This window comes from Mirounga angustirostris, unplaced genomic scaffold, assembly GCF_029215605.1.
Source record: "Mirounga angustirostris isolate CCGP_5_RB_7025 unplaced genomic scaffold, mMirAng1.0.hap1 SCAF_10, whole genome shotgun sequence".
Lineage (NCBI taxonomy): Eukaryota > Metazoa > Chordata > Mammalia > Carnivora > Phocidae > Mirounga > Mirounga angustirostris.
In genome coordinates, this window is record NW_026991718.1 from 39,864,408 (window position 1) to 39,889,983 (window position 25,576).

General features: G+C 39.8%; 1 protein-coding gene across 1 annotated transcript in view; it reads right to left on the reverse strand.

Moving 5' to 3' along the window:
• DNAH6 (dynein axonemal heavy chain 6) overlaps nt 1–25,576 on the reverse strand; it is a 244,028-nt gene that overhangs the window by 13,259 nt on the left and 205,193 nt on the right. Inside the window, exons 66-72 of the mRNA XM_045884660.3 lie at nt 21,081–21,241; nt 17,019–17,107; nt 15,913–16,059; nt 14,314–14,452; nt 8,224–8,343; nt 7,540–7,661; nt 2,537–2,666 (exon numbers count right to left, since the gene is read on the reverse strand). Of these exons, the coding sequence (XP_045740616.1) occupies nt 2,537–2,666; nt 7,540–7,661; nt 8,224–8,343; nt 14,314–14,452; nt 15,913–16,059; nt 17,019–17,107; nt 21,081–21,241 (908 nt within the window). The remainder of the gene's footprint in view (nt 1–2,536; nt 2,667–7,539; nt 7,662–8,223; nt 8,344–14,313; nt 14,453–15,912; nt 16,060–17,018; nt 17,108–21,080; nt 21,242–25,576) is intronic.

The following is a 25,576-nucleotide window of genomic DNA, read 5'->3' on the forward strand; positions in this document are numbered from 1 at the left end:
TCATCATGGATGGCTGTCCTCCTAACATTGCTATTGTCATGCACTTAGCTTAACTCTTACAAAGCCGATGACTTCTGCACCTGGGCCAGGGCTGAATGGGAGTCAGGCCCCGCACAGACCTCAGTGGCAAAAGGCCATCAGGACAAGCGGTTACCTGGCAGGTGAGGGCCATCCCTGGGACCAGAGGTGCCAGCGACCCTGAGTTTTCTCTGCCATGCAGGCATGTAAGCCGCCCTCTTCCCTGCACACGTGCACTGCATTTCAGAGACAAGGGGGTGGGGGGGGGAGAATGAGAGATGAGGCAGGTGTAGCATTTATCTTGTTCCTGAGCATTATTCAAAGGGACTGACTCAGTTATTAGGCCCATGGTTCAGGCTGGATCGAAAGTTCTGCTCTTCCTTTTCCCTACAGTCTAGCAACTGGAGGCTCATAGAAGTGATACAAAAATGAAGGACCAGCATTTTGCCTGCATGTCTGAGTAAAGTGTTAGTGAGTGGCTCTGAAGTCCATATACTGAATTCCTTCTGAATTTGCATTTTCACTGCTCTAGAAAAATCACACAGCGGTGTGGGTGAGTCTAGTCTCGGGTCATCCCCAGTGCTGTGCTCACACGTCCCGGGTCCCCTCTCAGCCCCTGAGGGGCTATTCCAAACCCTCAGGTCTCTTACTGAACCAGTCACATCCCTGTCCCCTTTGCCTTAGCAGACGGCATTGCTTATTTCACGCTGAAAGTATAAGCTGTATTAAGCTCAGAGAGAAAAATCTCCTAGGTGTCAGTGGAACTCTGTGAACCAAGTACACAGTCTTCCAGCCAGCCACCTGCCTATGCATCCCTTTTCCACCCAGCCCTCCATCTCATATTTGTTAAAAATCACTTCCTAAACTAACTGACACAGTTTGCTTCACCATCAACAGAACCCTCTACTCAGAAGGCCTCTTTTGAGGGCCTGTTTTGGGAGGAGACGACTGGCTTCTGAGGTCACACAGGCCTTTTCTTCTGGGGGTCTTAGGAGGATTGGCAAGACTCTGTCTGTTGTATGGTGATATAATAAGAAATAAATATTTTGGTCTTTGTCCCTGGTTCCTCCTGGCTGGAGCCCCCCAGACCCTTGTAATTTCCTAAGTAATAAGAGTGATAGGAGCATCATTTTTTATATTTGGCTTTGACCCTGGCTCCTACAATAGCTTCTGAGTGTTAAAGGTGAAAGGAGTGCCTTTTGTTATTCATAACATAAGCCTGGGTCTTTATTAATGAGGTGGCTTTGGAAAGCCTCTAAGGGTGGGGGGGCTCTTTGTCAGGGGAACCAACCAATGGGATTAGACTGTTGGAACTTTCAGCTTCCCCCTCTGACCTCTTGGGAAGGGAGAGGGGCTGGAGATTGAATTAATGACTAATGGCTAATGATTTAGTCAATTATGCCTAATAATGAAGCTTCCATAAAAACCCTAACTGAAGGGGTTTGGAGAGCTTCTGTGCACTAGGAGGGTGGTGTACCCTGACTCCATGGGGACAGAAGCTCCTGCTCTTGAGACTCTTCTAGACCTTGCCCCATGTACCTCTTCATGTGGTTGTTTATCTGTACCCTTTATTATATCTTTTATTATAAACTGGTAAATGTGTTTCCCTGAGTTCTGTGAGCCATTCTAGCAAATTTTAAACCTAAGAAGGGGGTTGTGGGAACCCCCAAATTATTGCGGGTTAGTCAGAAGTACAGGTCACAACTTGGGACTTGAGATTATCATCTAAAGTGGAGGGCAGTCTTATGGGATCGAGTCCTTAACCTGTGGGGTCCACGCTAACTCTGGTTAGTGTCATAATTGGATTGTAGGATACCCAGTTGGTGTCCAGAGAGTTGGAGAATTGCTTAATGTAAGGGAAAAGCCCACACATTTGGTGTCAAAAGTGTTGTGAGTAGAGAGAGAAACACAGTTTACTTTTACATTAGACTAAGAAATGTAAATCTACAGTCACTCTAAGAAAAGTGTGAGAGTAGATCTCTGATCATTTGGGAAGATTCCTTAACTCACCAGAAAACAAGGTGGTAATAATTTAGCCATTTCTCTTGAATCTAGAAAAAAAAATGACATGGATTCTAGAGCAGGGCTGTCTAATGGCACATTTTACAATAATGGAAATGTCTTCGATCTGTGTTGTCCAATACAGTAGCCCTCAAAATATGGCGAGTGCAACTGAGGAAATGAATTTTAAATTTTACTTATTTATATTTAAGTTTAAGTAGCCACTTGTGGCTAGTGGCTACTGTCTTGGGCAGCACAGGTCTAGAGGCGCAGGGAAGCTCAGAAAAAAGTCTAGTTAAAGTTTCATGGGGCTAGAAACCAACTTGCACCTAATGCTTCAGGCAGTTGGGTTGTTGAGATGCTCAAGGCTTCCATGGAGAGCTCCGAGTCAGAAGTGCTCTCTACATAAAGAAAAGTGTATGTAATAAAGCATATTTGGATACCTGCTCATCACTCAGCTTTCTGAGTTTATTCCTGAAAGTCCTATGATGTACAGAAGCCAGGGATTATTTATTACCTGGAACTCTGGTCCGGACTGAAGCAACAAGTTCTTGGACAATTTCATCATTGCTTTTTCCCTCTCCACCAGATGACGACCTTGGCTGAACTTCAAGTATGGTGTTGATTAAAGTGTTGGTCTCTTTGTACTGTAATGTTGGGAAGAGACAGAACAGTGAAGGCTCGAATTCTCAGAAAATAATTTACAGTACAATTTACTTATAGAAATGGCAATTGTCAAAAAGGGAAAACTTTTATGTTGAAGATAGAATTGGTAAAATGTGCTCATTGGAAATGCATTGGAACAATGCGGGGGTTAAAGCGCATTGCCCTTCCTGGTTGCACAGTCAAAAATCCATGTATGACTTGATTCTTCAAAAATGTAACCACTAATAGCCTACTGTTGACTGGAAGGCTTACCAATAACATAAACAGTTGATTAACACACATTTTGTGTATGTATTATATGCTGTATTCTTAAGTAAGCTAAAGAAAAGAAAATGTTAGTAAGAAACTCATAGGGGCGCCTGGGTGGCTCAGTCGGTTAAGCGTTTGCCTTCGGCTCAGGTCATGATCCCAGGGTCCTGGGATCGAGCCCCGCATCGGGCTCCCTGCTCAGTGGGGAGCCTGTTTCTCCCTTTCCCTCTGTGTGCTCGTTTACTCTCTCTCTCTTTCAAATAAATAAATAAATCTTAAAAAAAAAGAAAAAAAATCCGTGTATAAATGGGCCACACAGTTCAAACCTGTGCTGTTCAAGGGTCAATTGTACACAGTGGTCAGTGTTATATTTAAACATTTTTGGTTGAACAATAATGTGAATGTACTTAATGCCACTGAACTGTATACTTAAAAATGGTTAAAAGGGTAAATTTTATGTTATATATATTTGACCCTAATAAAAAATGAATAAAAATTTTTTAGCTAATCATTTAAAAGACAGTTTATAAAAACGAAGAAGAAATAATGAGAATGCTGTTTTGAAACATACTTTTATTTAAATAACATTTTTTTCAACTAGAAAAGTGTTATGGCTTATTATAGAAAATTTAGAAACTACAGAAAAGTATAAAGAAAAAATAAATATTCGTGATCCTGCTTTTCAGAGATATTTATAACTTTAGTTTACCCCCCACTTGGACATTTTCTCTGTATATGTGCATCTAATTAAAAAAACTGAGCCCATACAATTTATATAGTATTCATTCTTTTTCAATTTCATGAACATTTTTCTCCTATCACTGACAAATCTTCCTGAATCATGCTTTAAGTGACTGTGTGATACTTGGTGGTATGAAGAGCCATAGTTAATATAGTTGTTTATCTTCTATATTACTACTAGATATGTTTTGGACATTTCTAGTTTTTAGATTTTATAGAACTTGGTGAATAGAATATCTGTATATGAATTTCACCCACTATATTTGAAATTCTTTAAATGATATATTTCCAAAAGAATATTTTTAAAATGGGTATTACTATATTGATTTCTAAAAACACTGTATCAGTTTATACTCCCGACAATAGTGTATCAGAGGACCTATTTTTATCTTTGCAAGAATTAATATCTTTGCTTAAAAATCTTTTCAAATTTAATAGGTAAAAAGTTTCTCTCTTTTTTTTTTTGCTCTACTTGGAGGGTTATCAGAGTTAAGCATTTTATTTTATTTTTTTCAGAGTTAAGCATTTTAAAAATATGTTCATTGGTCATCTGTATTACATCTTTATAAATTACTCATGTATTTTGCACACTTTCGATTTTTAGTCTTTTTGTTACTGATTTATCAGAGATAATTCTATAATAAGAATAATTAACTTCTTTCCCCCCAATTCTTTTGTGGTAAAATACATGTAACATAAAAATACTGTCTTAACTATCTTTAAGTATACAGTTCAGTGGTATTAAATACATTAATAATGTTGTGCAACCATCACCACCATCCATCTCCATAATTCTTTTCATCTTGTAAAACTGAAGCCCCTTACCCATTAAACAGTAACTCCTCATTTCTCCCTTTTCCCAGCCCCTGGCAACTACCATTCTACTTTCTGTCTCTAGGATTTTTGACTACTCTAAATACCTCACATAAATAGAATTATACAGTATTTGTCTTTATGTGACTGGCTTATTTCACTTAGTATCATGTCTTCAAGGTTCATCCATGTTGTAGCATATTACAGAATTCCCTTCCTTTTTTTTTTTTTTAAGATTTTATTTATTTGACAGAGAGAGACAGAGCGAGAGAGGGAACACAAGCAGGGGGAGTGGGAGAGGGAGAAGCAGACTTCCCGCGGAGCAGGAAACCTGATGTGGGGCTCAATCCCAGGACCCTGGGATCATGACCTGAGCTGAAGGCAGACGCTTAATGACTGAGCCACCCAGGCGCCCCAAGAATTTCCTTCCTTCTTAAGGCTGATTGATACTCCATTGTATGTATATATCATTTTTTTGCTTATTATCTGTCAATGGACACTTGGGTTGCTTCCACGGTTCAGCTATTGTGAATAATGCTGCCGCTGACCAGGGAGCCTGATGCAGGGCTCAATCCCAGGACCCTGGGGTCATGATCTGAGCCAAAGGCAGACACTTAGTGGACTGAGCCACCCAGGCGCCCCTATTTTTGGACATTTTAATCTCCATTCTGGAAAGTTTGTTTGTCCTTTATATCACATGTGTGATAATCTATGTACCAGTCCTGGTCTGTAAGCCTCCAGGGTAGTTTTTAATTCTGCTGTGGTATTTTTAGTTTCCTTGAAAGATTTCATTCTCAGGCATCTCATGGCATCCTGTGTGTGTGTGTGTGTGTGTGTGTGTGTATCAGCCTATTCTCAAATTCTGGCTTTCTCTTTGTCCAGGCTAGGTCTTCTACCCTACCTCAGATGCCAAAACACATTGTTTATTTTTTTTGTTTTTGCAGCAGGTGATTTGCAGAGGGCAAGTCTGTATCTTCTGGATAGTGTTTTCTATCCTTTATCCTTTAGTATGTTTTTTCCTACCTATTTACTCAGGCTCTGTTGTTTTATTCTTTCCATTTATTCAGCCTCTAATGAGAAAAGAGATAACAGATATCTGTTTGTGCATAGTCTATACAGATGGCCTTTGACTTATGCTCATTATTGTCTTAGGAGGCAATCTCTGCCTTGTATCTCCAATTGATGTGCACAGGTCAAGGTCCAATTTTCTTTACTAGTTTCTAATAAGCATCTAAGTAGGTATAGTTTGCGGAGTGAGGAAGGAATCATATCTTTAATTAAAGACTCTATTGATGGCAGGCAGAATTAGCTAACCTAAAGCAGCTAATCAAAGAAATCTGTTGGCTCATACACTGGGAAGAAGAGAACACAAGTCACATGGGTCTCAGGCATGAATGGATCTAATGTTTTCTCACCAGTACATGCTTGGTTGTTTCTCTCTTTCCTATGGCAGATGAGCTTCTTCTGTGTGGTAGGGGGAATGGGTTGAGTGTCAATGATAAGGCCACAGACAGCTCCAGATATGCAGTATCCTAGCCAGTGATTCCAAAGGAAAGAGAAATCCCTCTCCCAATCCTAGCATCTATATATACTAAAGCTTAGGGAAGAATTCTCATTCACCCAAGCTGGTCCATGTACCTGTTCTTTGGACCAATTCCAGTGGCTAGGTGATGGAGTACTGCCTTTGGCCAGGCCTGAGTCACATGCCCACCTCTGAAGGTAAGGAGGTCTTACCAGAATTTCATGGAATGAGGAAGGGGCTGTTATCCCAAAAGGAGGAGATTGGGAGTAGGGCATATACTCTACCAGAAAAATGGAGGAAGGGAGGCTAGACTGAAAAGCATACCACCGTGCTCACTACATGCCAGCTGTCTCATTCTCAGTCATTGTGAACCAATGGAAAACACAAAACTACACTCCTCGGTGCACACTGCCAAGAGTGTTACCTCTGCCAACAATGCTGTATTTCTCACAGGATGCAGCAAGTCTTACAATATCTACACTCCCCTTTCCCTTCTCCCCCCCACCCCGCCCCATGCCCCACCCACTCCAGAACAAACTGTCAGATATGAGTGAATATTAACACTTGTTTGGCCACCTCTTTTTCTTCCTGAAAGCAGAATAATGAAAAACAAGATAATATTCTAACTCCTTGCTAAACAGCAAAGCAATTTTTTATGGCAGAGAACCATGACATAAGGTGGCAGAGCATTGACCTCCTGGGTTTTTTTCTGGAAGTTCCACTGTTGTTTCTTATGGATTCATTGATATCTAGGTAGACCTCCCCCTCTAACACTTGTATGGGCAAAATTTAAGTTGAAAGGAAGATGATTCCCTTCACCCTTGTGAGCCAAACCTAGTTTCCAACCTTTATAGTATTCCAGGCCCCAAGGGACAGACCTTAGTTCATGACTTTGGTTCATCCACAGATTCCTGACCATGGCAGATGAATAAACTGGAAAGGTATGTAGTGCACAGGCAATGGAGGAGCCTCAGGTGCCATGCTGACAAACTTGGACTACCCCTAGGTAATGGTGGGGCATCAGAAGGTCTTAGAGGAGTGAAATGATCCAGTTTGCTCTTTGGACCTACTGCTGGTGTCTGGCACTGTGACCTGATGGACCACAATTTTAAAGAACACTGTTTTATCTGTCTTGGATGTTTGTTATTGTACTTTTATAACTTAATCATCTGTGGATCCATAAACCTTTGTGTAATATGATACAGATTTGCTCAGTGTGGAGGGAAAAGGGCAAAAGAGAAAGGACTGTCTGGATTATCGTCCAAATTCCCAAGTTAAGGTGGACTAGTGGGTAGAAGGCCGGGAGGTGGGGGAGTGGCCAGTGACAGGGAAAAATGCATGGATCTTAGGATGCTGTGAAGGATCCAGAGGGAACAGGCTAAATTGGAATCGAATGCTGAAGTTGAGGTGAAACATTTACTTTGGTTATTTAAGGATATAATAATTTATGGGACTAGTGAGATGATTATTGATGTTTCAAGTTTACATACACGATATGAAAATGTATTTTAGGCTAAAAGGCCACATACCTGGAAAACTAGGTTGGCATTTTCATGCATTCCAAATATTTCTGGGTCATCCATCAAAGGCAGATTTTCAATGTAGTCCTTAAACTCTTGTAGGCTGTCAGCCAAAGGTGCAAAATAGATGCCTGTTTATTGAAAACACAGAAGGCAGATATGTTTCAAATAGACTAGCTTTGTACCACCAACGTTAGTCCTTCTCTGCCTGTTCAGATGGTGGCTATAATCAAGTGCCTTCCACAGAAAAGGGGATTGTTTTCCCCACCCTCCTTGCCTTCATTACTGTGCCTGGTTGCTTTCCCTTTTCTTGAGGTCTTGAGCATGTGATTAGTCTCCTACTCTTTCAGGGTGTCTCCTCCAGAACCTTTCAAGATTCTGGGAATCCAGGGATGTGCTGCTGAAAGCCATGCCTTGGTAAAGGGTTCCAAATTTATAGAACTTTGAAAACACATTTAGACCAAATACAACCCATTTTAGAGCAAATAATTCAAGTGGCTACTGCACAAAGATATTTTCATGCTTTAACTGCCAAGCCACTTTTGGAGATGGTCAAGCGTGGGGCTGGGGCGGGCGGGCGTGGGGACTGGGCTGTGATGACTGGACACCGAGAGCTCCTGGATGAAAAACTGAGAGATGCCGCCAATGACATTTTGCAAAAGGTCCTTTCTGGAATATTGAAAAGTCATTCACCTGATTCCGAATATTTATAATCCTCTTCTAATGTTTCAGGAGAAAAGAACCTTTTTAAGACCGTACGAAGGCATCTTTGATCCCAGGTATCTGTAACTCTACCACCATATGTAATTTCACCTGAAAAGGAGTTTGCATTTTTAAACATATTTTTTATTGATATGCTTAGCCAAATTCCAATAGGTTTATTTATATGCACATTTATTTGGAACTGAAAGTGAAAAGAGCATATCAGAGTTTCCTTCAGAGAATAAAAGGCAGGAAAAAACCTAATATATGTACCCTACCCTAATTATTTATTTATTTATTTTTAAAAAAGATTTTATTTATTTATTTGAGAGAGAGAGAATGAGATAGAGAGAGCATGAGATGGGGGAGGGTCAGAGGGAGAAGCAGACCCCCCGCCGAGCAAGCAGTTGCTTAACCAACTGAGCCACCCAGGCGCCCCTACCCTAATTATTTTGCTTTCCCCAAATAACCAGAACCAAAGCCACTGAGCTCTATTTCTTTCTTTCTTTCTTTCTTTCTTTCTTTCTTTCTTTCTTTCTTTCTTTCTTTCTTTCTTTCTTTCTTTCTTTCTTTCTTTCTTTCTTTCTTCTTCTTTCTTTCTTCCTTCCTTCCTTCCTTTCTCTTCCTTCCTTCCTTCTCCTCCTCCTCCTCTTCCTCCTTCTCCTCCTTCTTCTTTTTCCCCCTCCTCCTCCTCTTTCTCCTCTTCTTCCTCTTCTTCTTTTGCTGCAAAATACTGATTTTGGGTCTTATTCCATCATTGATCACAGTATTCTAAAACATATACACTTCCTATGCAACACTGATTCTTTTTGAGGCCAGTAAATGAACCAAAACATTTACAAGACATTGAAACTGTATGCATACTTTATAATTATTAAAATTAAGCTAGGAAGGAAAGATATGTCCAAGGTGAAAGAGACAACTTGCCTCACAGAAATTATGTTGTGGGGAATTAAAACTTATTAGTACCCCATCTCTTTTTTCACAGAGAAGCTACTTTCAGCATGCTCCACAGTCATCCCAAAATTCTAAGAGGAATGATATTTTTCTTCTTTGGAATAATATCATTGCTGATATAATTCCTTGGGAAAACTCCAGATCCATTGCTACATTTCATTATTTATCACTGTAGTGTTCCCAGAAGGATTTTACATATGGTACTGACACTCAACTTCTGGATTCTCTGAATGTTCAGCCATTCTCATCTCTGTATCTTCCATTATGTCAGGAAGAAATGTTTTTCATTCTCTTTCAAGCTGAGATGGTTGGTGAAAGAAAGTTATTTCAGTCTTTGGAATCTCAATAATTTATTTCTTCTAAGGGAGCAATGTCTTTACTTGCACCTCTCATAGGGACACTTATTTTCCCTCTCCTGTTGAAGCATTTTTGGTCTGTCGTGTTGGATCAACCACTCGGGGCGGGGGGAGAGGAGGTAGAGTAGGTATTACAGCCGGTGGTCAAGTAGCTAAATCTCCGTATTAGCAATTCTAAGAGGGAAGAAAGAGATGCTGTTGTATTTTCCTGGGTATATTCTTCTGTCACCTTCTAGGAAGTCTTGGAACACAAAGTTCGGTTACATCTTTGTAGTGGGTCCATCAGGTCTGGGCCTAAATTGAGGCTCCTCTTGGATCTTTGGGGCTGGATGGGAATGTAAGCTCAAGTTTCTCCAACTGCATGGTGGTGTCTGGAAAAGGAGGATGGCTAGGAGAACTAAGACTTCTATAGTTGGTAGGTGGTGAGAGGAAAGAGTTGCCCTAAAGTACTTTTTTTGTCACAAAGGACAATATCTGCATTTTGAGAAACAGCACAGAAATATTTTCCTTACAAATCATCAGACTTTGTGCTTCTCCATCCAGATTGAGTTTTACCCTTTTCTTGGATCAAACTGAGTAAATAATTTTGACTCAGAGTAGATGACTCACTTTTGGGCTCAATTTTAGGAAAGAGTCTTCTGGGTTTGGTCTTCCCAGAAGAGGGACCTGAGGAGGAAGTGTCCACCATACATGCCCACCACCTGTCCTGGCCCTGACATCACAGTCCCCGAGGGTCTCGTTGCAGATTCCAGTGTGGTGGCTTCCCCCTTCTCTTCCTCTTCTATCCTCAGAGGCTGGCTCAGGGATGGCCCAATACAAACTGGACAGGCCTTAGGTTTGGCTTTGTCCTTGCCTACTTTGAGCTTAGATCTGTCTCCTGGAATTATGTATTGCTATACCTTACACTATAAAATTTTAAGACCTTCCCCACCCCCAAATACCTTCTCATATTTAAAGCCTCCTCAGTATTTCTGTTTATTCTCTCCTGTTTATTTTTTTTTAAGATTTTATTTATTCATTTGAGAGAGAGAGACAGAGCACAAGCAGGGCAAGGGGCAGAGGGAGAGGAAGAAGCAGACTTCCTGCTGAGCTGGGAGCCCAACATGGGGCTCGATCCCAGGACTCTGGGATCATGACCTGAGCTGAAGGTAGACACTTAGCCATCTGAGCCACCAAGGTGCCCCTATTCTCTCCTGTTTAGTTTCCCCACTGGTGTTTCTGTATCTTCTTGTTCAGTCCTTCATGTTGCTTTTATTATAGCTTTGTAAATTATTGTACCTCTTTACAGCCTAAAGGACTATGATTGCCAATCATTGATTACAAAGTAGAACCAAAATTTATTAACAACACACACAGGCCTTTCAGGTTGTGCCCCCAGCTTACCATTTTTAGTTTTGTTGAAGATAAAGCTCCCCTCCATGTACATCCCCTCTTCCTACTATGCACCAGCCCAACAGAATTGCTCACAAGTTCTACAGACAGGCCACACCTCAACCCGTTGGGCTTTTACATCATGATTCTCTCAGCCCAGTGTGCTCTCCTGCCTTTCCTCTCCCAGTGAGCCCAACTTAGCTCAATGTAGCTGTTCAGCACTTAGCTTCCAGCAGAGCTCTCCCGGATTCCCCCGGGGTAGTGTTGTTCCTTCCTAGTTCCCACAGCATTGCGCAGACACTTCTGATTTGGTTATTATCCTAACACAGAATTTATTCATTATCTCCACCCTCCATGCCATGAGTTTTTGGCAGGCAGGGTCTACGTCATCTTTGTATTTCTAGCATCTCTTGTAGTAGTATTAGGTAGTATTTTCTGGATTAATGCATAAATGACTGCCGAAAATACCACCCTATGGATAAAGCATTCATTGCCTTTTTGCTCCTACCCATTTTTTAAAAACAGCTTTAATAGAGAGCTATAATTTAAAAATCATAAAATCCACATAAAATTTACATGTGTAATTTAGTAATATTTAGTAAACCTGCAATGTGTGTGTAACCGTCACCACAATCTAATTTTAAAACATTTGTATCATCCCCCAAAAGAAATCTTGTGCCCCTTCTCAGTCACTCCTCATTCTTGCCTCTGCTCCATGCAACCAGGAATTTACTTTCTGTCTGTATACATTTGGTTTTTCTGGAACTTTCATATAAATGGAATCATACAATGTGGTATTTTGAGCTGACTTAAAAAAAAAAAGACTATTTTAGAGAGAGAGGGAGGGAGGGAGAGAGCGAGCAGAGGGAGGGGGAAAGGGAGGGGGAGAGAGAATCTTAAGCAGGCTCCCAGCTGAGTGTGGATTCCCAACTCAGGGCTCAATCCCAGGACCTTGATATCAGGACCTGAGCCCAAATCAAGACTTGGATGCTTGACTGACTGAGCCACCCAGGTGCCCTGTGCCTGACTTTTTTACTTAGCATAGAGTGTATGGGGTTTACCTATGTTGCAGCACGTATCCATACTTTATTCCTTTTTATGGCTGGATAGTACATTGTGTGGATACGCCACATTGTTTTTCCATTCACCAGCTAATGGAAGTTCAAGTTGTTTCCACTTTTTGGCTATGAAGCAGTGCTGTTATAAACATGTACAAAGTTTTTGTGTGGACATGTGTTTTCATTTTTTTCCTGGGTATATACCTCGGAGAGGAATTTCTGGGTCATAGAGTAAGTCTATTTTAAAAATCTTCCAAAGTAGTGGCACCATTTTACATTGCCACCAGCAATGTATGAGGGTTCCACTTTCTCCATATCCTCACCAACCCTTTGTTACTCTTTTTTTGTTGTTTCATTTTTTAATTATAGTCATCCTAGCCGGTATAAAGTGGTATTTCATTGTGGCTTTAATTTTCATTTCCTTAATGATGGAGCATCTTTTCATGTGCTTTTTGGGCATTTATATGTCTTCTTTGGTGAAATGTCTGTTCAAATCTTTTGCCCATTTTTAAATTGGTTTATTTTTCTTTTCACTGTTAAGTTGTAAGTGTTCTTTATATACTTTGTATACAAGTGCCTTATCAGACATATGATTTGCAGATATTTTCCTTCAGTCTGTGGCTTGTCCTTTCACTTTCTTGATGGTATTTATTGAAGTATAAAAGTTTTAAATGTTGATGATGTCCATTATTATTTTTTCTTTATTGCTTGTGTTTTTTGCATATCTAATAAGTCATTGCCTAGCCCAAAGTCACAAAGATTTACTTCTATGCTTTCTTCTAAGAGCTTTATAGTTTTAGCTATTACATTTAGCTCTTATAGGACTCATTTTTTTTTTAATTTTTTTATTCTTATGTTAATCCCCTTACATTACAACATTAGTTTTAGATGAAGTGTTCCATGATTCATTGTTTGTGCACAACACCCAGTGCTCCATGCAGAACGTGCCCCCCTAAACACCCACCACCAGGCTAACCCATCCTCCCACCCCCCTCCCCTCTAGAACCCTGTCTGCCTTTCAGAGTCCATCGTCTCTCATGGTTCGTCTACCCCTCCGATTTCCCCCGCTTCATTCTTCCCCTCCCGCTACCTTCTTCTTCTTTTTTTTTTTCTTAACATATATTGCATTATTTGTTTCAGAGGTACAGATCTGAGATTCAACAGTCTTGCACAATTCACAGCGCTTACCAGAGCACATACACTCCCCAGTGTCTATCACCCAGTCCCCCCATCCCTCCCACCCCACCCCCCACTCCAACAACACTCAGTTTGTTTCCTGCGATTAAGAATTTATAGGACTCATTTTGAATTAATTTTTGTGTATTATATGAGATAAGGATCCAAATTCATTCTTTTGCAGTTGGATATCTAACAGTCCCAGCATCATTTGTTGAAAAAATTATCCTTCCTCCATTGAGCCGCCCTGATACCTTTGTTGAAAGTAAGCTGATCATCAATATAAGGTCAGTTGTCCATCACCATTTTATTAAGCAGTGTTGGCCTCACTGGAGTAGTGGAGTGCTGGAGGCCAGAGTATAAAGTAGCCCCCTAGATTCCAAGACCACCCCTTTTGGTCCACTCTGAGGATGGTCTTCATTCATTTTCACTGTTGTTTCACTGCCCTCCATTTCCAAGGTTTATTTGCCTTTCAAGGCTCTAGGTCACCTGAACCCTCTCTGTTCTTCCCCATTTCCCTTACTCACCAGTAAAAACCACCCATTCCCATTCTGTCCCTTTTCAGAGTGCTCTTCTTCCCCCCACTTCCCAGTGCAAATCATTTCTTCATTATTCGGGCCTACATATTCCACATTGGACCTAATTTTTTGGCACAAGGTCCCATGTGGCCACAATTAGTATTTGCTAAAAATTGTATTCCTGAAATATTTTTTCCTTTTTCACAAGTATACCTGAATCAACAGGTCTCTACTAGTCAAGCAATGTTCAGATTCTTTCGAATTTAAGAGCATACTCTCGAGGCTAGACTGACTGGATTTCAATCTTGGCTCCACCACTTACAAACTGTGTGCCTCAGTTTCCTCATGTATAAAATAGGTATATAACAGTCCTCACCTCATAGGGTTGTTGTGAGGATTAAATCTGCTAATTCTTGGGAAGTGCTGAACACAGTACTTGGCATATATCAAGAGAGATATAAGGTTCTGCTATTATTAATTGGGAAAACATATGCCCATTTTCTATGTGTAAATATTCTCATGATATTCTTATCATGGTCTTATCTTTACAAAGGGACTATCAGAATCATCATCACCACTATCAAACACTGGGGAAAGGATGCCATCTTTATATGGGCCATGGCCTGGCCATGTGGGCATACTGACCAGTAATGTAAATCAACGCATCCCAGGGAATCTTTCCTTCTTGACAATAAAGGTTGAGGTTTAGTAAAGCACATTCCCTGTCACTGTCATTAAATTCATAGCAGATATTCCAACCAAGGGGGCCAAACTTTTTTCTCTCCTAGAAGGGAAAATGAAAATAGTCTTACATAAAATTTGATAAAATTAACTTTGTATAAAATATTGAGAAATTAAAGGTTTCTGTTGAAGTTGGGCATCCTCATTCTGTAAAATCAGTTAAGATCATGAAGTTCAACTTCATCTAGGCTTTCAGTTTGGCTTACAGCAAACATGGGCGGCATCTCTTCCCAGTCCTAGCTCTTCTCCAAAATTTCCGAGAGAAAATTTGACAGTACTAGAAATATGATAGATCTGTGAAAAGGACATTTGTCCTTCATGGTAAAATAAAATATTTCCCCATCAAAATAGGCAAAAAAGAAAAAAATATTCTGACACTAATCATCCATCTGATGGCAAGAACTACTCTCTACTCTTCTAAGGCGTCTATCACCTAGGCTTTTCAGTCATGTCACAATGTGCTGATTACATACTGACTTCTCTGCAGTGACATCTTTTTTTTTTTTTTAAACTGGTACACAGAATCATAACCCTTGTTTCATGACTTCACATAGTGAAGTCTTTCCCTTTCCTCATTATCTCCCTATCCCATCTTAATTTCTTAATTCCAAACTAATGATTATATGAGAGGTCTCATATTCCCTCCTCTTGATCTCAAAATTTTCCCACCTCCCTACCTCAGCTGTTTTTCTTTGTACAATGGGGGCCTCACACCTGGAGCCCCTGGTCCCAGCCTCACGGATCTCCTCTAGGATCTTGTTTACTTATTTATTTCGTATTTTGCATCTTTAATCTTTGTTTTTTTCTTTACAGGTTCTTTCTCTGGAGACCATACACATTTGAAACCCAGGCAGCCAGTCTAATCAAGACACCATGTAGAGACATGTAGTCGAAGAGTCAGAATTTAAGTGTAGGGTCACAGGATGGACACCAAATCACAGCAGTGAGCTTTGAGCAGAGGGAAGGAGAAAGTAGTACTGAGTTGACGGTCCTCTTTCAGGGGACTTGGGGCTCTGGTCACAGGGAAGAGGCTCTTAAGTGTGGTGAGCCCACTCAAATAGGAATAGGCAAGAATGAAACTATTGCAAGAAAAATAATGGACTGATATGTGCAAAGAAGGGATAATAAAAATAATCCTGAAATTATGGAGATATGAGACCACCGATTTCAGAAGTAGAGCCTGGAGGGAAGCAGATTTGGGAGTGAGGCATAGCTCAGGAGATCAATTTTGTGCTTTTGAATTCAACCTTGTACATTTATCCAGGTGATGGTGTCCTTTGGTCAGATCAGAGTAGAGCTGGGAGGCAAAGCCGTGAGCTGCTGAGGTGAGGGGAGTACAGAGAAATCAGCCACTGAGGGAGAACAACTTGGGTTTAGACCCTGAACTGGGCCTCAGCACTTCACAATGCCACTTGTAAGCTCTCATGTAATTCCCACTTTTTAAAAAATTTATTAACATAATACACTTTCTTGTTTCTACTAAAAAGCAAAAATTAAGTGTACCTGAATAATTGCATGGAAGAAGCAAATGCCAAATATTATTTGTCTCCATTTTCTTCCAAGTATATTTTCTTCAAAAAACGAAGGTGTCATTTCAGTAAATGCTCGTCTGATATTTGCACGTAGACCTTTCGGAGGCTCATTGGTTACCTGGATTCAGACACATATGTGGCAGAGAGGGCAATTTTATAGATTCACATTATTTCTGAATAACACACATAGACTGAAGCCATCGAGAGGATGTGGGGCATTCCTGGCATGTGGGGGCCTGCTCTGTATCTTGCTCAGCCTCAGTCTCTGCAGTCGGGCCTCATGGGGTCTTTAGACCTACAGTCGGTGAACCGTCTCCACAAGAACCTCAGACAATTTCTTTTGGTGTCCATTTTTCTAAATATGGGCCAGAAAGTATGCTCAGGTCTGCAGCATTGGATTTTCCACGCATCCCAACATATGGCATCCCTTGATGACATAGGAGAGGGAAGGAAGAGGCATCTCTTGTTCCTGAGTGATCATTCATATGCAGAGGCTTCCTATATATTGGAGACTTTCAGCACTGAAATCCAGCAGCCATACTACCTGTAGGCCTTCCTATGTCTCACAAGCTGAAATAGCCTCTTAATTCTGGGAGGGGTTCCATTCTCACTACACTCTGCATCCTTGACATTTTTTCTTTTCTTTCTTTTTTTTTTTTTAAAGATTTTTTATTTATTTGACAGAGAGAGAGCGTGAGAACAGGAACACAAGCAGGGGGAGTGGGAGAGGGAGAAGCAGGCTTTCCGCTGAGCAGGGAGCCTGATGCGGGTCTCGATCCCAGGACCCTGGGATAATGACCTGAGCCGAAGGCAGATGCTTAACGACTGAGCCACCCAGGCGCCCCCTTGACATTTTCTTATAGAGTTGAATGATCAACAGACTAGGGCGCACAAGGATGGGAGTGGCTTGGGAAACTGCCTGCGTGCTAGCAGGTGAAGGGATACTGACTTCCCCCTCCCCACCTGGGTCACCCACACTTTGATGTGGTCCTGTGTGGGGCCTGGGCTCCCCGGACGACTCGGGGAACACTCTGAGGCCAGTCATTTTGCACCATTCCAACCATGTGCATACGTTACCTTGACAGAATTTTGAAGAACTGTAACAGGAAATGTACTACTAGGCATGGAACTTAAAAAAAGTCGAAAAGTGTCCTTGATAGTAATAGCTGTTTAAAACAAAGACAACAAAAAAGGGAAAATGCTTAACTTAAAATAATACTTTTACATAACAAACGCTTATTATGGGATAGCAAAAAACCCGCTGTGAGCTCTGTTTAAAGGCTAGTTTAAGTCTTTTATGTTGTAAAATGTTCTAAAATGGAGGTGGGAGGAATTTTTATAGAAACTCTTAATACATGAAAATTTGGCAATCTAGACACTGGCACATCTGAGTAAAGAAATTAAGGACACATTAATTTTTAATACTTGGAGGTGTTAAGGGCCTTCCCTCTGAGATGGGGAAAATTTTCAATTAAAAAATAGGACTGTTACTGCCAGTGCTCATGAAGTGTTTTGTTTTATTTTTAAACAATTCAATTTATGGCAGATTGCATGAAAATGGTCAGAAAGCCTCATGGAGAAGAAAGGGATTTCTCCACTCTGCAGATAAGTTGCAAAGGGAATTGAGGGAGCAGGAGTATGGACAGGCTTCATGAGTAGCATGAAGAAGTTAAGTCAATATGCTTACTTTGTGAGCTTTGCACAGAAAGCCTAAGAAAATGAGTTCCCTTCTGGGTTCAAAAGGCTGAAGCAAAGTTGGGAAAAGTGTTGTTCCCATTATCGGAAGATGCAGGCATCATCCACGGATGACTTTCTCGATGCTGGTTTTTAAGTACATATTATGGTATTTCTCCAGCATTCCAGGCCTGCTCCCTCTCTAGGGTCTTCACACTGGCTCTTCCTTCTGCCTGGAATGCTCTTCCTTTAGATTCCCTCACTTTCTTCAAGTCTTGGTCAAATGTTACCTTCTCAAAGAGGTTTACCCAGATCACACTGTTTAAATTGCTACCCACTCTTCCTCCCTATCACCCCCAACCCCCACCCATTTCATCCTGACCTTTCTGATCCTCCTTACTCTATTTTTTTCCAAAGCACTAGCCACATTCTATCATACCATAAAATTACTTATTTATCATATGGTTTAATTATTGTTCGTCTCCCCTTACTAACATTTAAGTTCTAGGAGGGCAGATATCTATGGTTGTTTTGTTCACTGTCCTACCTTAAAGATCTAGAACAGGGCATGGTACATGGTAGGTTCCCAAATATTTATTGAATGAATGACTACAGATTAAAGCTGAATTTATGCTTATTTTGGTAATCTAAATTCATGAACTATATTAAATAGCTAAAATTAAAAGGTAGTTCTAGTAAAATTCTAGAGCAACACTGAAGTTGCTTGCATGGTAAAAACTATTAGGTATAGAAGTCAGACATCAACCAAAGTCTTAGGGCTAATGAGATAACCAAAATAACCAAATTTTCAATAACCAAAAATCCAAAGCATGAAAAAGGCAGATTTAGAGAAGTACTTTTATTCATACTTTTTCTGTTATAATTGCAGAAAGCATCAAGAATATTAACTTTCACAGACATCATAGAAGTTTCGAACTGGAATGGAACCTCAGGAATCATCTTAGCATAGGGTTTCTAGTGAAGATGCCGTGTGGGCATCTTATGGCTGGGGAAACTGAGGCCCAGAGAGGAGACATGGTAGCACAGGCAGGGAGTAGTGGGGGCAGAACTCTACTCAGGTCTTAGAATTTCGAGTCCAGAGTTTTTGCTTCTTCCTTTGTTTCTTTTTTCTTTTGTTCACTTACTCTTTTCGGCTTATTACCTGAATATATTTTATTTTAAATGGGTTCAAGTTAAACATCAGAACTCAAATGGGTACATTACTAAATGATTGTACCAAGGGCCGGAAGACGATTGTTTTATCCATTTAAGCTTTGATAAGCCAAAGGCCCTTCAAAACCACACCCAAATTCTGCTGGCTTCCATAGCCTGTCCAGCCTCCGGCATACACTCGCTCATGTCCCACTCACCATGAGGCTGAACAACGTCTCCTTATTTTGAAGGCTCATGTAGTCCCACTGCAGCAAATTGCTTTTTAGATGCCTTCCCTAGCATTTCATTCTTAATTATAAGCCTAATCATCAGCAACCCCTGGACAGTGGTGAATACCTTCTTGTCATTTTTTTCTTTAATTATTTAAATGGAAATAAGCCACAGGCCCAGTTGGAAGCAGGCCACTCTTATTTGCACTGCAAAAGGGTGAAAAGAGTGGAGATTCTGGATGGTTGATGTGAAGGACCCCATCCTTGCTGGAAGAAGCAGCCTGCAGAGGCAAGGAGTGGGGAACCAGGAAATGAGGGATCTTTAGGCAATGGCTGCTATGTCTTGGCTGTGGGGTGGTGTCCAGTGTAGGCTGGCCACTTTGTAAAGGCAGCAGTAAGTAAAATCACTTGCACGACTGGCTGTAGAGCTCCCATCTTCCCAGAAAGCTTCTGTGGTCAGGGCACAAAGGAAGACCCCAGAGAAAGGGCTCTGGATATCCTAGGTTGGTAGGATGGTCTTCTGACAGAGTAAAGTGGGGCTCATGCCGCTTATTAACAATAATATGGTTCCTAAGGTTTCAATTATTTTTATACTAACATTTTAAAATAAGTAAATCCTATCTTAATCTCAGGAAACAAACTGAGGGTTGCTGGAGTGGAGGGGGGTGGGAGGGATGGGGTGGCTGGGTGATAGACATTGGGGAGGGTATGTGCTATGGTGAGTGCTGTGAATTGTGTAAGACTGATGAATCACAGACCTGTACCTCTGAAACAAATAATACATTATATGTTAAAAAAAAAAGAAGAAGAAGAAGAAGAAGAAGAAGATAGCAGGAAGGGAAGAAAGAAGGGGAGGAAATTGGAGGGGGAGATGAACCATGAGAGACTATGGACTCTGAGAAACAAACTGAGGGTTTTAGAGGGGAGGGGATGGGGGGATGGGTTAGCTTGGTGATGGGTATTAAAGAGGGCACATATTGCATGGAGCACTGGGTGTTATACGCAAACAATGAATCATGGAACACTACATCAAAAACTAATGATAGCGGGTATGGTGATTAACATAATAAAATAAAATTAATAAAAAAAAGAAAATAAATAAAATGAGTAGATTCTAAATCCTCTTCTTTCTTTGCAGCCCATTATACTTTCTTGATTGGGAAAGAAAGTGCTGATGTTATAGTTAGCGGTAGTAGTGGTAGCAACTATGAATAACACTGGTTCGCCCATGGGGTGTGTGTGGCCGAAGCCGCTTGAAAGCATAAAGTTGAACAAAAATCAAAACGGCTGCACTAATGCTTCAGGGAAGCTGGATTTTAAACGAAGTCACCTTTTTCCTCTTTTGCAAACCTCCCCTCCTCCCTTCTTAGCCTTTTGTTTCAGGGACCTGGTACCACCCTGAGGACATGATGAACCAGGCTGGCGGCAAGTACACGATTCCTGTCAAAACCAGCTAGATCCTGTGTTTCCCCATTAACTCCGCTCCCCCCCTCCCCCAGCCCCTTTCCTTCAGGTGGGCTTGCAGTTTTGAAGGCCAGAGCCTGCTGCAGCCTCCTGTGCCTGGCAAAGCAATAGAGCTACTGTTCCTCTTTATCCTAAACTCTGTCTTTGCCTCGCTATTTCGGCTCCGAAGCACTGAGGTCGGTTTTCCACAACATGGCTAGGAGTCACAGAGAATAAGAAGTGGCGAAACACGACTCTAGGGGGATTGGCGGCAACTTGAATCTGTGAATCTTCTCTCATTCTGCAGTGAAAGATTTAATTTCCTTGCTTTGTCCTAAGTCCATTTTTCTATTTCTTTTATCATGCCTGTATGTAACCTATTTTGAATTCAAATGGCCTCCATAGAAAGGAACATGAAACAGAAATGATCCAGTGGATCATACCCACAACTTGGAGTCTGAAGATCTTTTTTCAAGTCTGGATTGTGTAATTTAACTAAAACTCTCTAGGTCCCAAATTCCTCCTTTTTATTATGGGGAAACATAATTCCTACAATAAAAAATTATTACAAGAATTGGATTCAACAAAGAAAGTCTACATAAAAAGGTATTATTATGAAAATGCTATGTTTTCAACATACTTGAATCTGTGAAGGTTTTAATTAGTTCTTCCATTGCCAACATCCAAGAAACAGCAAGATGGCAGTTTTGCAAAAATACCCAGTTTCCTGATTTCATTGCATCTTTGATCATTCTTTCAGCAATGGGTCCTTGTCCTTGCCCCAGTGAAATTGATTGCACCCTGAATTCCACAACAACAAAAAAATGCTGTTTTATGTTATTTATAAGCAATGAGACTATGAAGAAATGTAAATATAGTATACTCCTAAAATATGCACACATTTCAAATCCTCATTTTAATAGATGTGCAAATATTTATTTTCTTGTTTTTAAAAAACATTATCTACTATAACACACATATAGAAAAGTCCAAAAAACCAAATAGATAGCTCTATGAATTATCACAAATAAATACCCGTGGTTGAGAATGAAGTTTGCCAACACCCCAGAGACATATCTTTTATGCCCCTTTCTACTCCAATGACTTTTCCATCCTCCTTCCCAAAGGGACCTGTTATCCTGATTTCCAACACTATAGATTAGTTTTTAAAAACTTAAAAAAATTTGAAGTCTCACATCCATATAGAGTAATACGTAAATCATTAGTGTACGGCCTAATGAAGTCTCCCAAAGTGAATGTGTACACTTGTAACACCACACAGGACACAAAAAAGAGAGGATTACCAGCACCCACCCAATTGATAGACTTCTTCATTCTCAAAGGTAAAAACTATTTTGAATTCTAACACCATAGATTAATTTTACTAGCTGTTATATTTTATATAAATGGAATCATATAGTATATATATCTTCTGTATTTGGTCTGTTTCAATCAACATTATTTTTTTAATTTATTTTTTATTTTTTTAAAAGATTTTATTTATTTGACAGAGGGAAAGGGAGTGCACACAAGCAGGCAGAGTGAGAGGGAGAAGCAGTCTCCCCGCTGAGCAGAGAGCCCGACATGGGGCTCGATCCCAGGACCCTGGGATCATGACCTGAGCCGAAGGCAGAGACTTAACCAACTGAGCCACCCAGGTGCCCCAACATTATTTTTTTAGATTAATTCATATTATTGTGTGTCATTGTAGTTCATTCGTTTTCATTGCTATATAATATTCCACCCTGTGATTATACCACAATTTATTCATCTTTTCTGCTCTTGATGGACATTTGGGTTATTTCTGGTTCTTGGCTATGACATCCAATGCTGCACTAAACATCTTCTACATGTCGTTTGGTATACATGCACACTCCATTTTGTTTTGTATATTGCTAGGAGTAGAACTGCTGTTTGACACAGTATGTGTATGTTTATTATAATATCAAACTGTTTTCCAAAGTGATGCCACCATTCTGAATTCAACTTCCACAGAGAGTGTTTCTCCATATCCTTAATAGCACCTGGTGGATGTATAGTGGTATCTCACTGAGGTTTTAAATTGTTTCTGCTTTTCATAGCTTTATTTGTTGGCCATCTGGCTATTCCCTTTTATATCTCCCCTCCCTCCTTCTTTTTTTCCTATTGTCCTTTTTTAATTTCTAAGATTTCTTTATATTGGATATAAATCCTTTGTTAAATTTTTACTGTCTCCACAGTTTTGCCTTTTCCAGAATGTCATATAGTTGGAATCATACAGTAGGTAGTCTTTCCGGATTGGCTTCTTTCACTCAGTAATATGCAGTTAAGTTTCCTCCATGTCTTTTCAGGGTTTGATAGCTCATTTGTTTTTAATGCTGCATAATATTCCATTTCATGGGTGTACCACAGTGTATTTACCCATTCATGTACTGAGAGACATCTTGGTTGCTTCCAAGTTTGGCAAGTGTTAATAAAGCTGCTATAAACATCTGTGTGTATATTTTTTTGCATGGACATGACATAAGTTTTCAACTCCTTTGGGTAAATACCATGAAGTGTGATTTCTGGATTATATGGTAAGAGTATGTTAATTTTATAAGAAGACCGCAAACTGTCTTCCAAAGTGGCTATACCATTTTGCATTCCCACCAGCAATAGAATTGCTGTTGTTAGTATGCATTAATACAATCTGTTTTTATGTCTAGTAACCTTACTAAATCCATTAAAAAAATTTTAAGATACACTTTATCAGAGTAAAAAATGTTCTATTTCTGGTTTTCTCTTTCTAAAAAATGATTTCTGGATTCTTTTTTTAAAAATATTTTATTTATTTATTTGACAGAGAGATAGAGAGAGCACAAGTAGCAGAGAGGCAGGCAGAAGGAGAAGAAGAAGCAGGCTCCCTGCTGAGCAGGGAGCCCGACGTGGGGCTCGATCCCAGGATCCTGGAATCATGACCTGAGCCAAAGGCAGCTGCTTAACCAACTGAGCCACCCAGGCACCCCTGATTTCTAGATTCTTAACTAGGATTTTTTTCTCCATGAATGCGTGTTGAATTTTAACAAATGCTTTTTCTGCCTCATTAATAGTTTTCTTTATTTAAAGGGTTTTTCTCCTTTATTCTTTCAGTGTGGTGATTTATATTAACTCATTTTCAATATTTTAACCATTATTGCATTCCTGGGAGAGATCCAGCATCGTGGGAAAGTTTTCAATAATGAATTCAATTAAAAAATTATTGAATGGACAATTTAAACATTCTAATTATTCTTATCAGTTTTTAAGTTGTGGGGACACCTGGATGGCTCAGTTGGTTATGCGTCTGCCTTTGGTTCAGGTCATGATCCCAGGGTCCTGGGATCAAGTCCCGCATCAGGCTCCTTGCTTAGTGGGGAGCCTGCTTCTCCCTCTGCCTCCTGCTCTCCCTGATTGTGCTCTCTGACAAATAAATAAATAAAATCTTCTTAAAAAAAAGTTTTTAAGTTGTGTTTTTAGAAATTTTTTCATTTCATTAACATTTCAAATTTGTTGGTGAAGTTTTTTAAAAAATATGTTCTTATGATCATTTTAATGTCTGCTGATCTATAGTGATACTCTTCATTCACGATATAAGTTTTTTGGATCTCTGTGTCTGTCTCTCAACAGTTTCAGCAGGGATTTATGTTTTATTAAACTTTTTTTTTTTTAAAAAAGCAGGGCACTTGAGTAAGTGTCAGACTCTTGATTTCTGCTCAGGTTATGATCTCAGGGTCATGAAGTTGAGCCCTGCATTGGGTTCTGTGCTGGGCGTGAAGCCTGCCTAGGATTCTCTTTCTACCTTCCTCTTCCACAGCGCATGCCTTCTGTCACTCCCTCTCTCAAAAAAAACAAACAACTTAAAAAAAAAATCTACTTCTGGTCTTTTGGATCTTGTCTATTGAATATATGTTTCTATATCATTAATTTCTGTTCTTACATTTTTTTCCTTCTATTAGAGTTTAATCATTACATTTTAGATTGCCATTTGCCTAATATATGCACTTATGCCTATAAATTTCCCTGTAATCCTAGTTTCAGATGCATCTCACAAGTTTTGATATATTTTCACCATTATCCTATTTAGTACATGTTTGAATTTCCATTTCAATATCTTCTTTGTCTGAAAATGGCTTAATCTTAGCTTTGTTTAAAAATTTGTTGTGACAATGGAGCGCCTGGGTGGCTCAGTTGGTTAAGTGTCCAACCCTTGATCTCAGTTCAGGTCTTGATCTCAAGGTCCTGAGATCAGCCCAGCATGGAGCCTACTTTAAAAAAATTGTTTTGACCGGAATAAAATTCTATGTGCACAGTAATTTGCTTTCAGTACTTTGAATATACATTTTTGTGGCTTTCATTGTTTTGCAGAGAAATCAGTCAACAGCTTACCTGCACCTTTGAAGATAATCTTTTACTGTACTGTCTTTGTTTTTTTTTTTTTGCAATTTACTATGATGGGTTTTTGGTAGAATTTTTTTGTTTACTTGTTCATTTTAAAGATTTAATTTTTAAGTAATTTCCACACCCAATGTGGGGCTCAAACTCATAGCCCTGGGATCAAGAGTCACATGCTCTATCAACTGAGCCAACCAGGCACCCCAGGTAGAATTGTTTGTGTTTATTATGCTTGGCATTTGGTAGGGTTTATTTAATTTGCAGATTGGTGTCTTTTGTCAATTTTGGAAAATTATCAGCCATTGCTTATTGAAATATTACTCTGCGCTCTTTTCTCCTCTGGGACTCAGATGGTATCTTATTAGATCTTGTCACTGTATCTCTGTCTCTTACTCTCATTTGTCTTTTCCCTTGTTTAGTCTCTGCATGCTTTTTACTCATCAAATTCATCTTGGAATTCTGAATCTTAATTCTTAAATTCTTAATTTCTAAATTCTTAATTATATTTTTCAATTCTAGAATTCTGCTTTTAAATAATTTTAGTTCTCTGTCAATTTTCTCAATCTTTCCTTTTTGAACATTTAAACATTGCTATTTAAAAATCAATCTCATGTATCCATTATCAGGATGCTGTACTGTGTTCCTATTATGTATTGTTTTATTTGACTTTTAAACATGTTTTTTGGCCTTCTCGTGTCCCTGGTTATATTTTATTTGTATGCCTAGGATTTTGTGTTCCTCCAC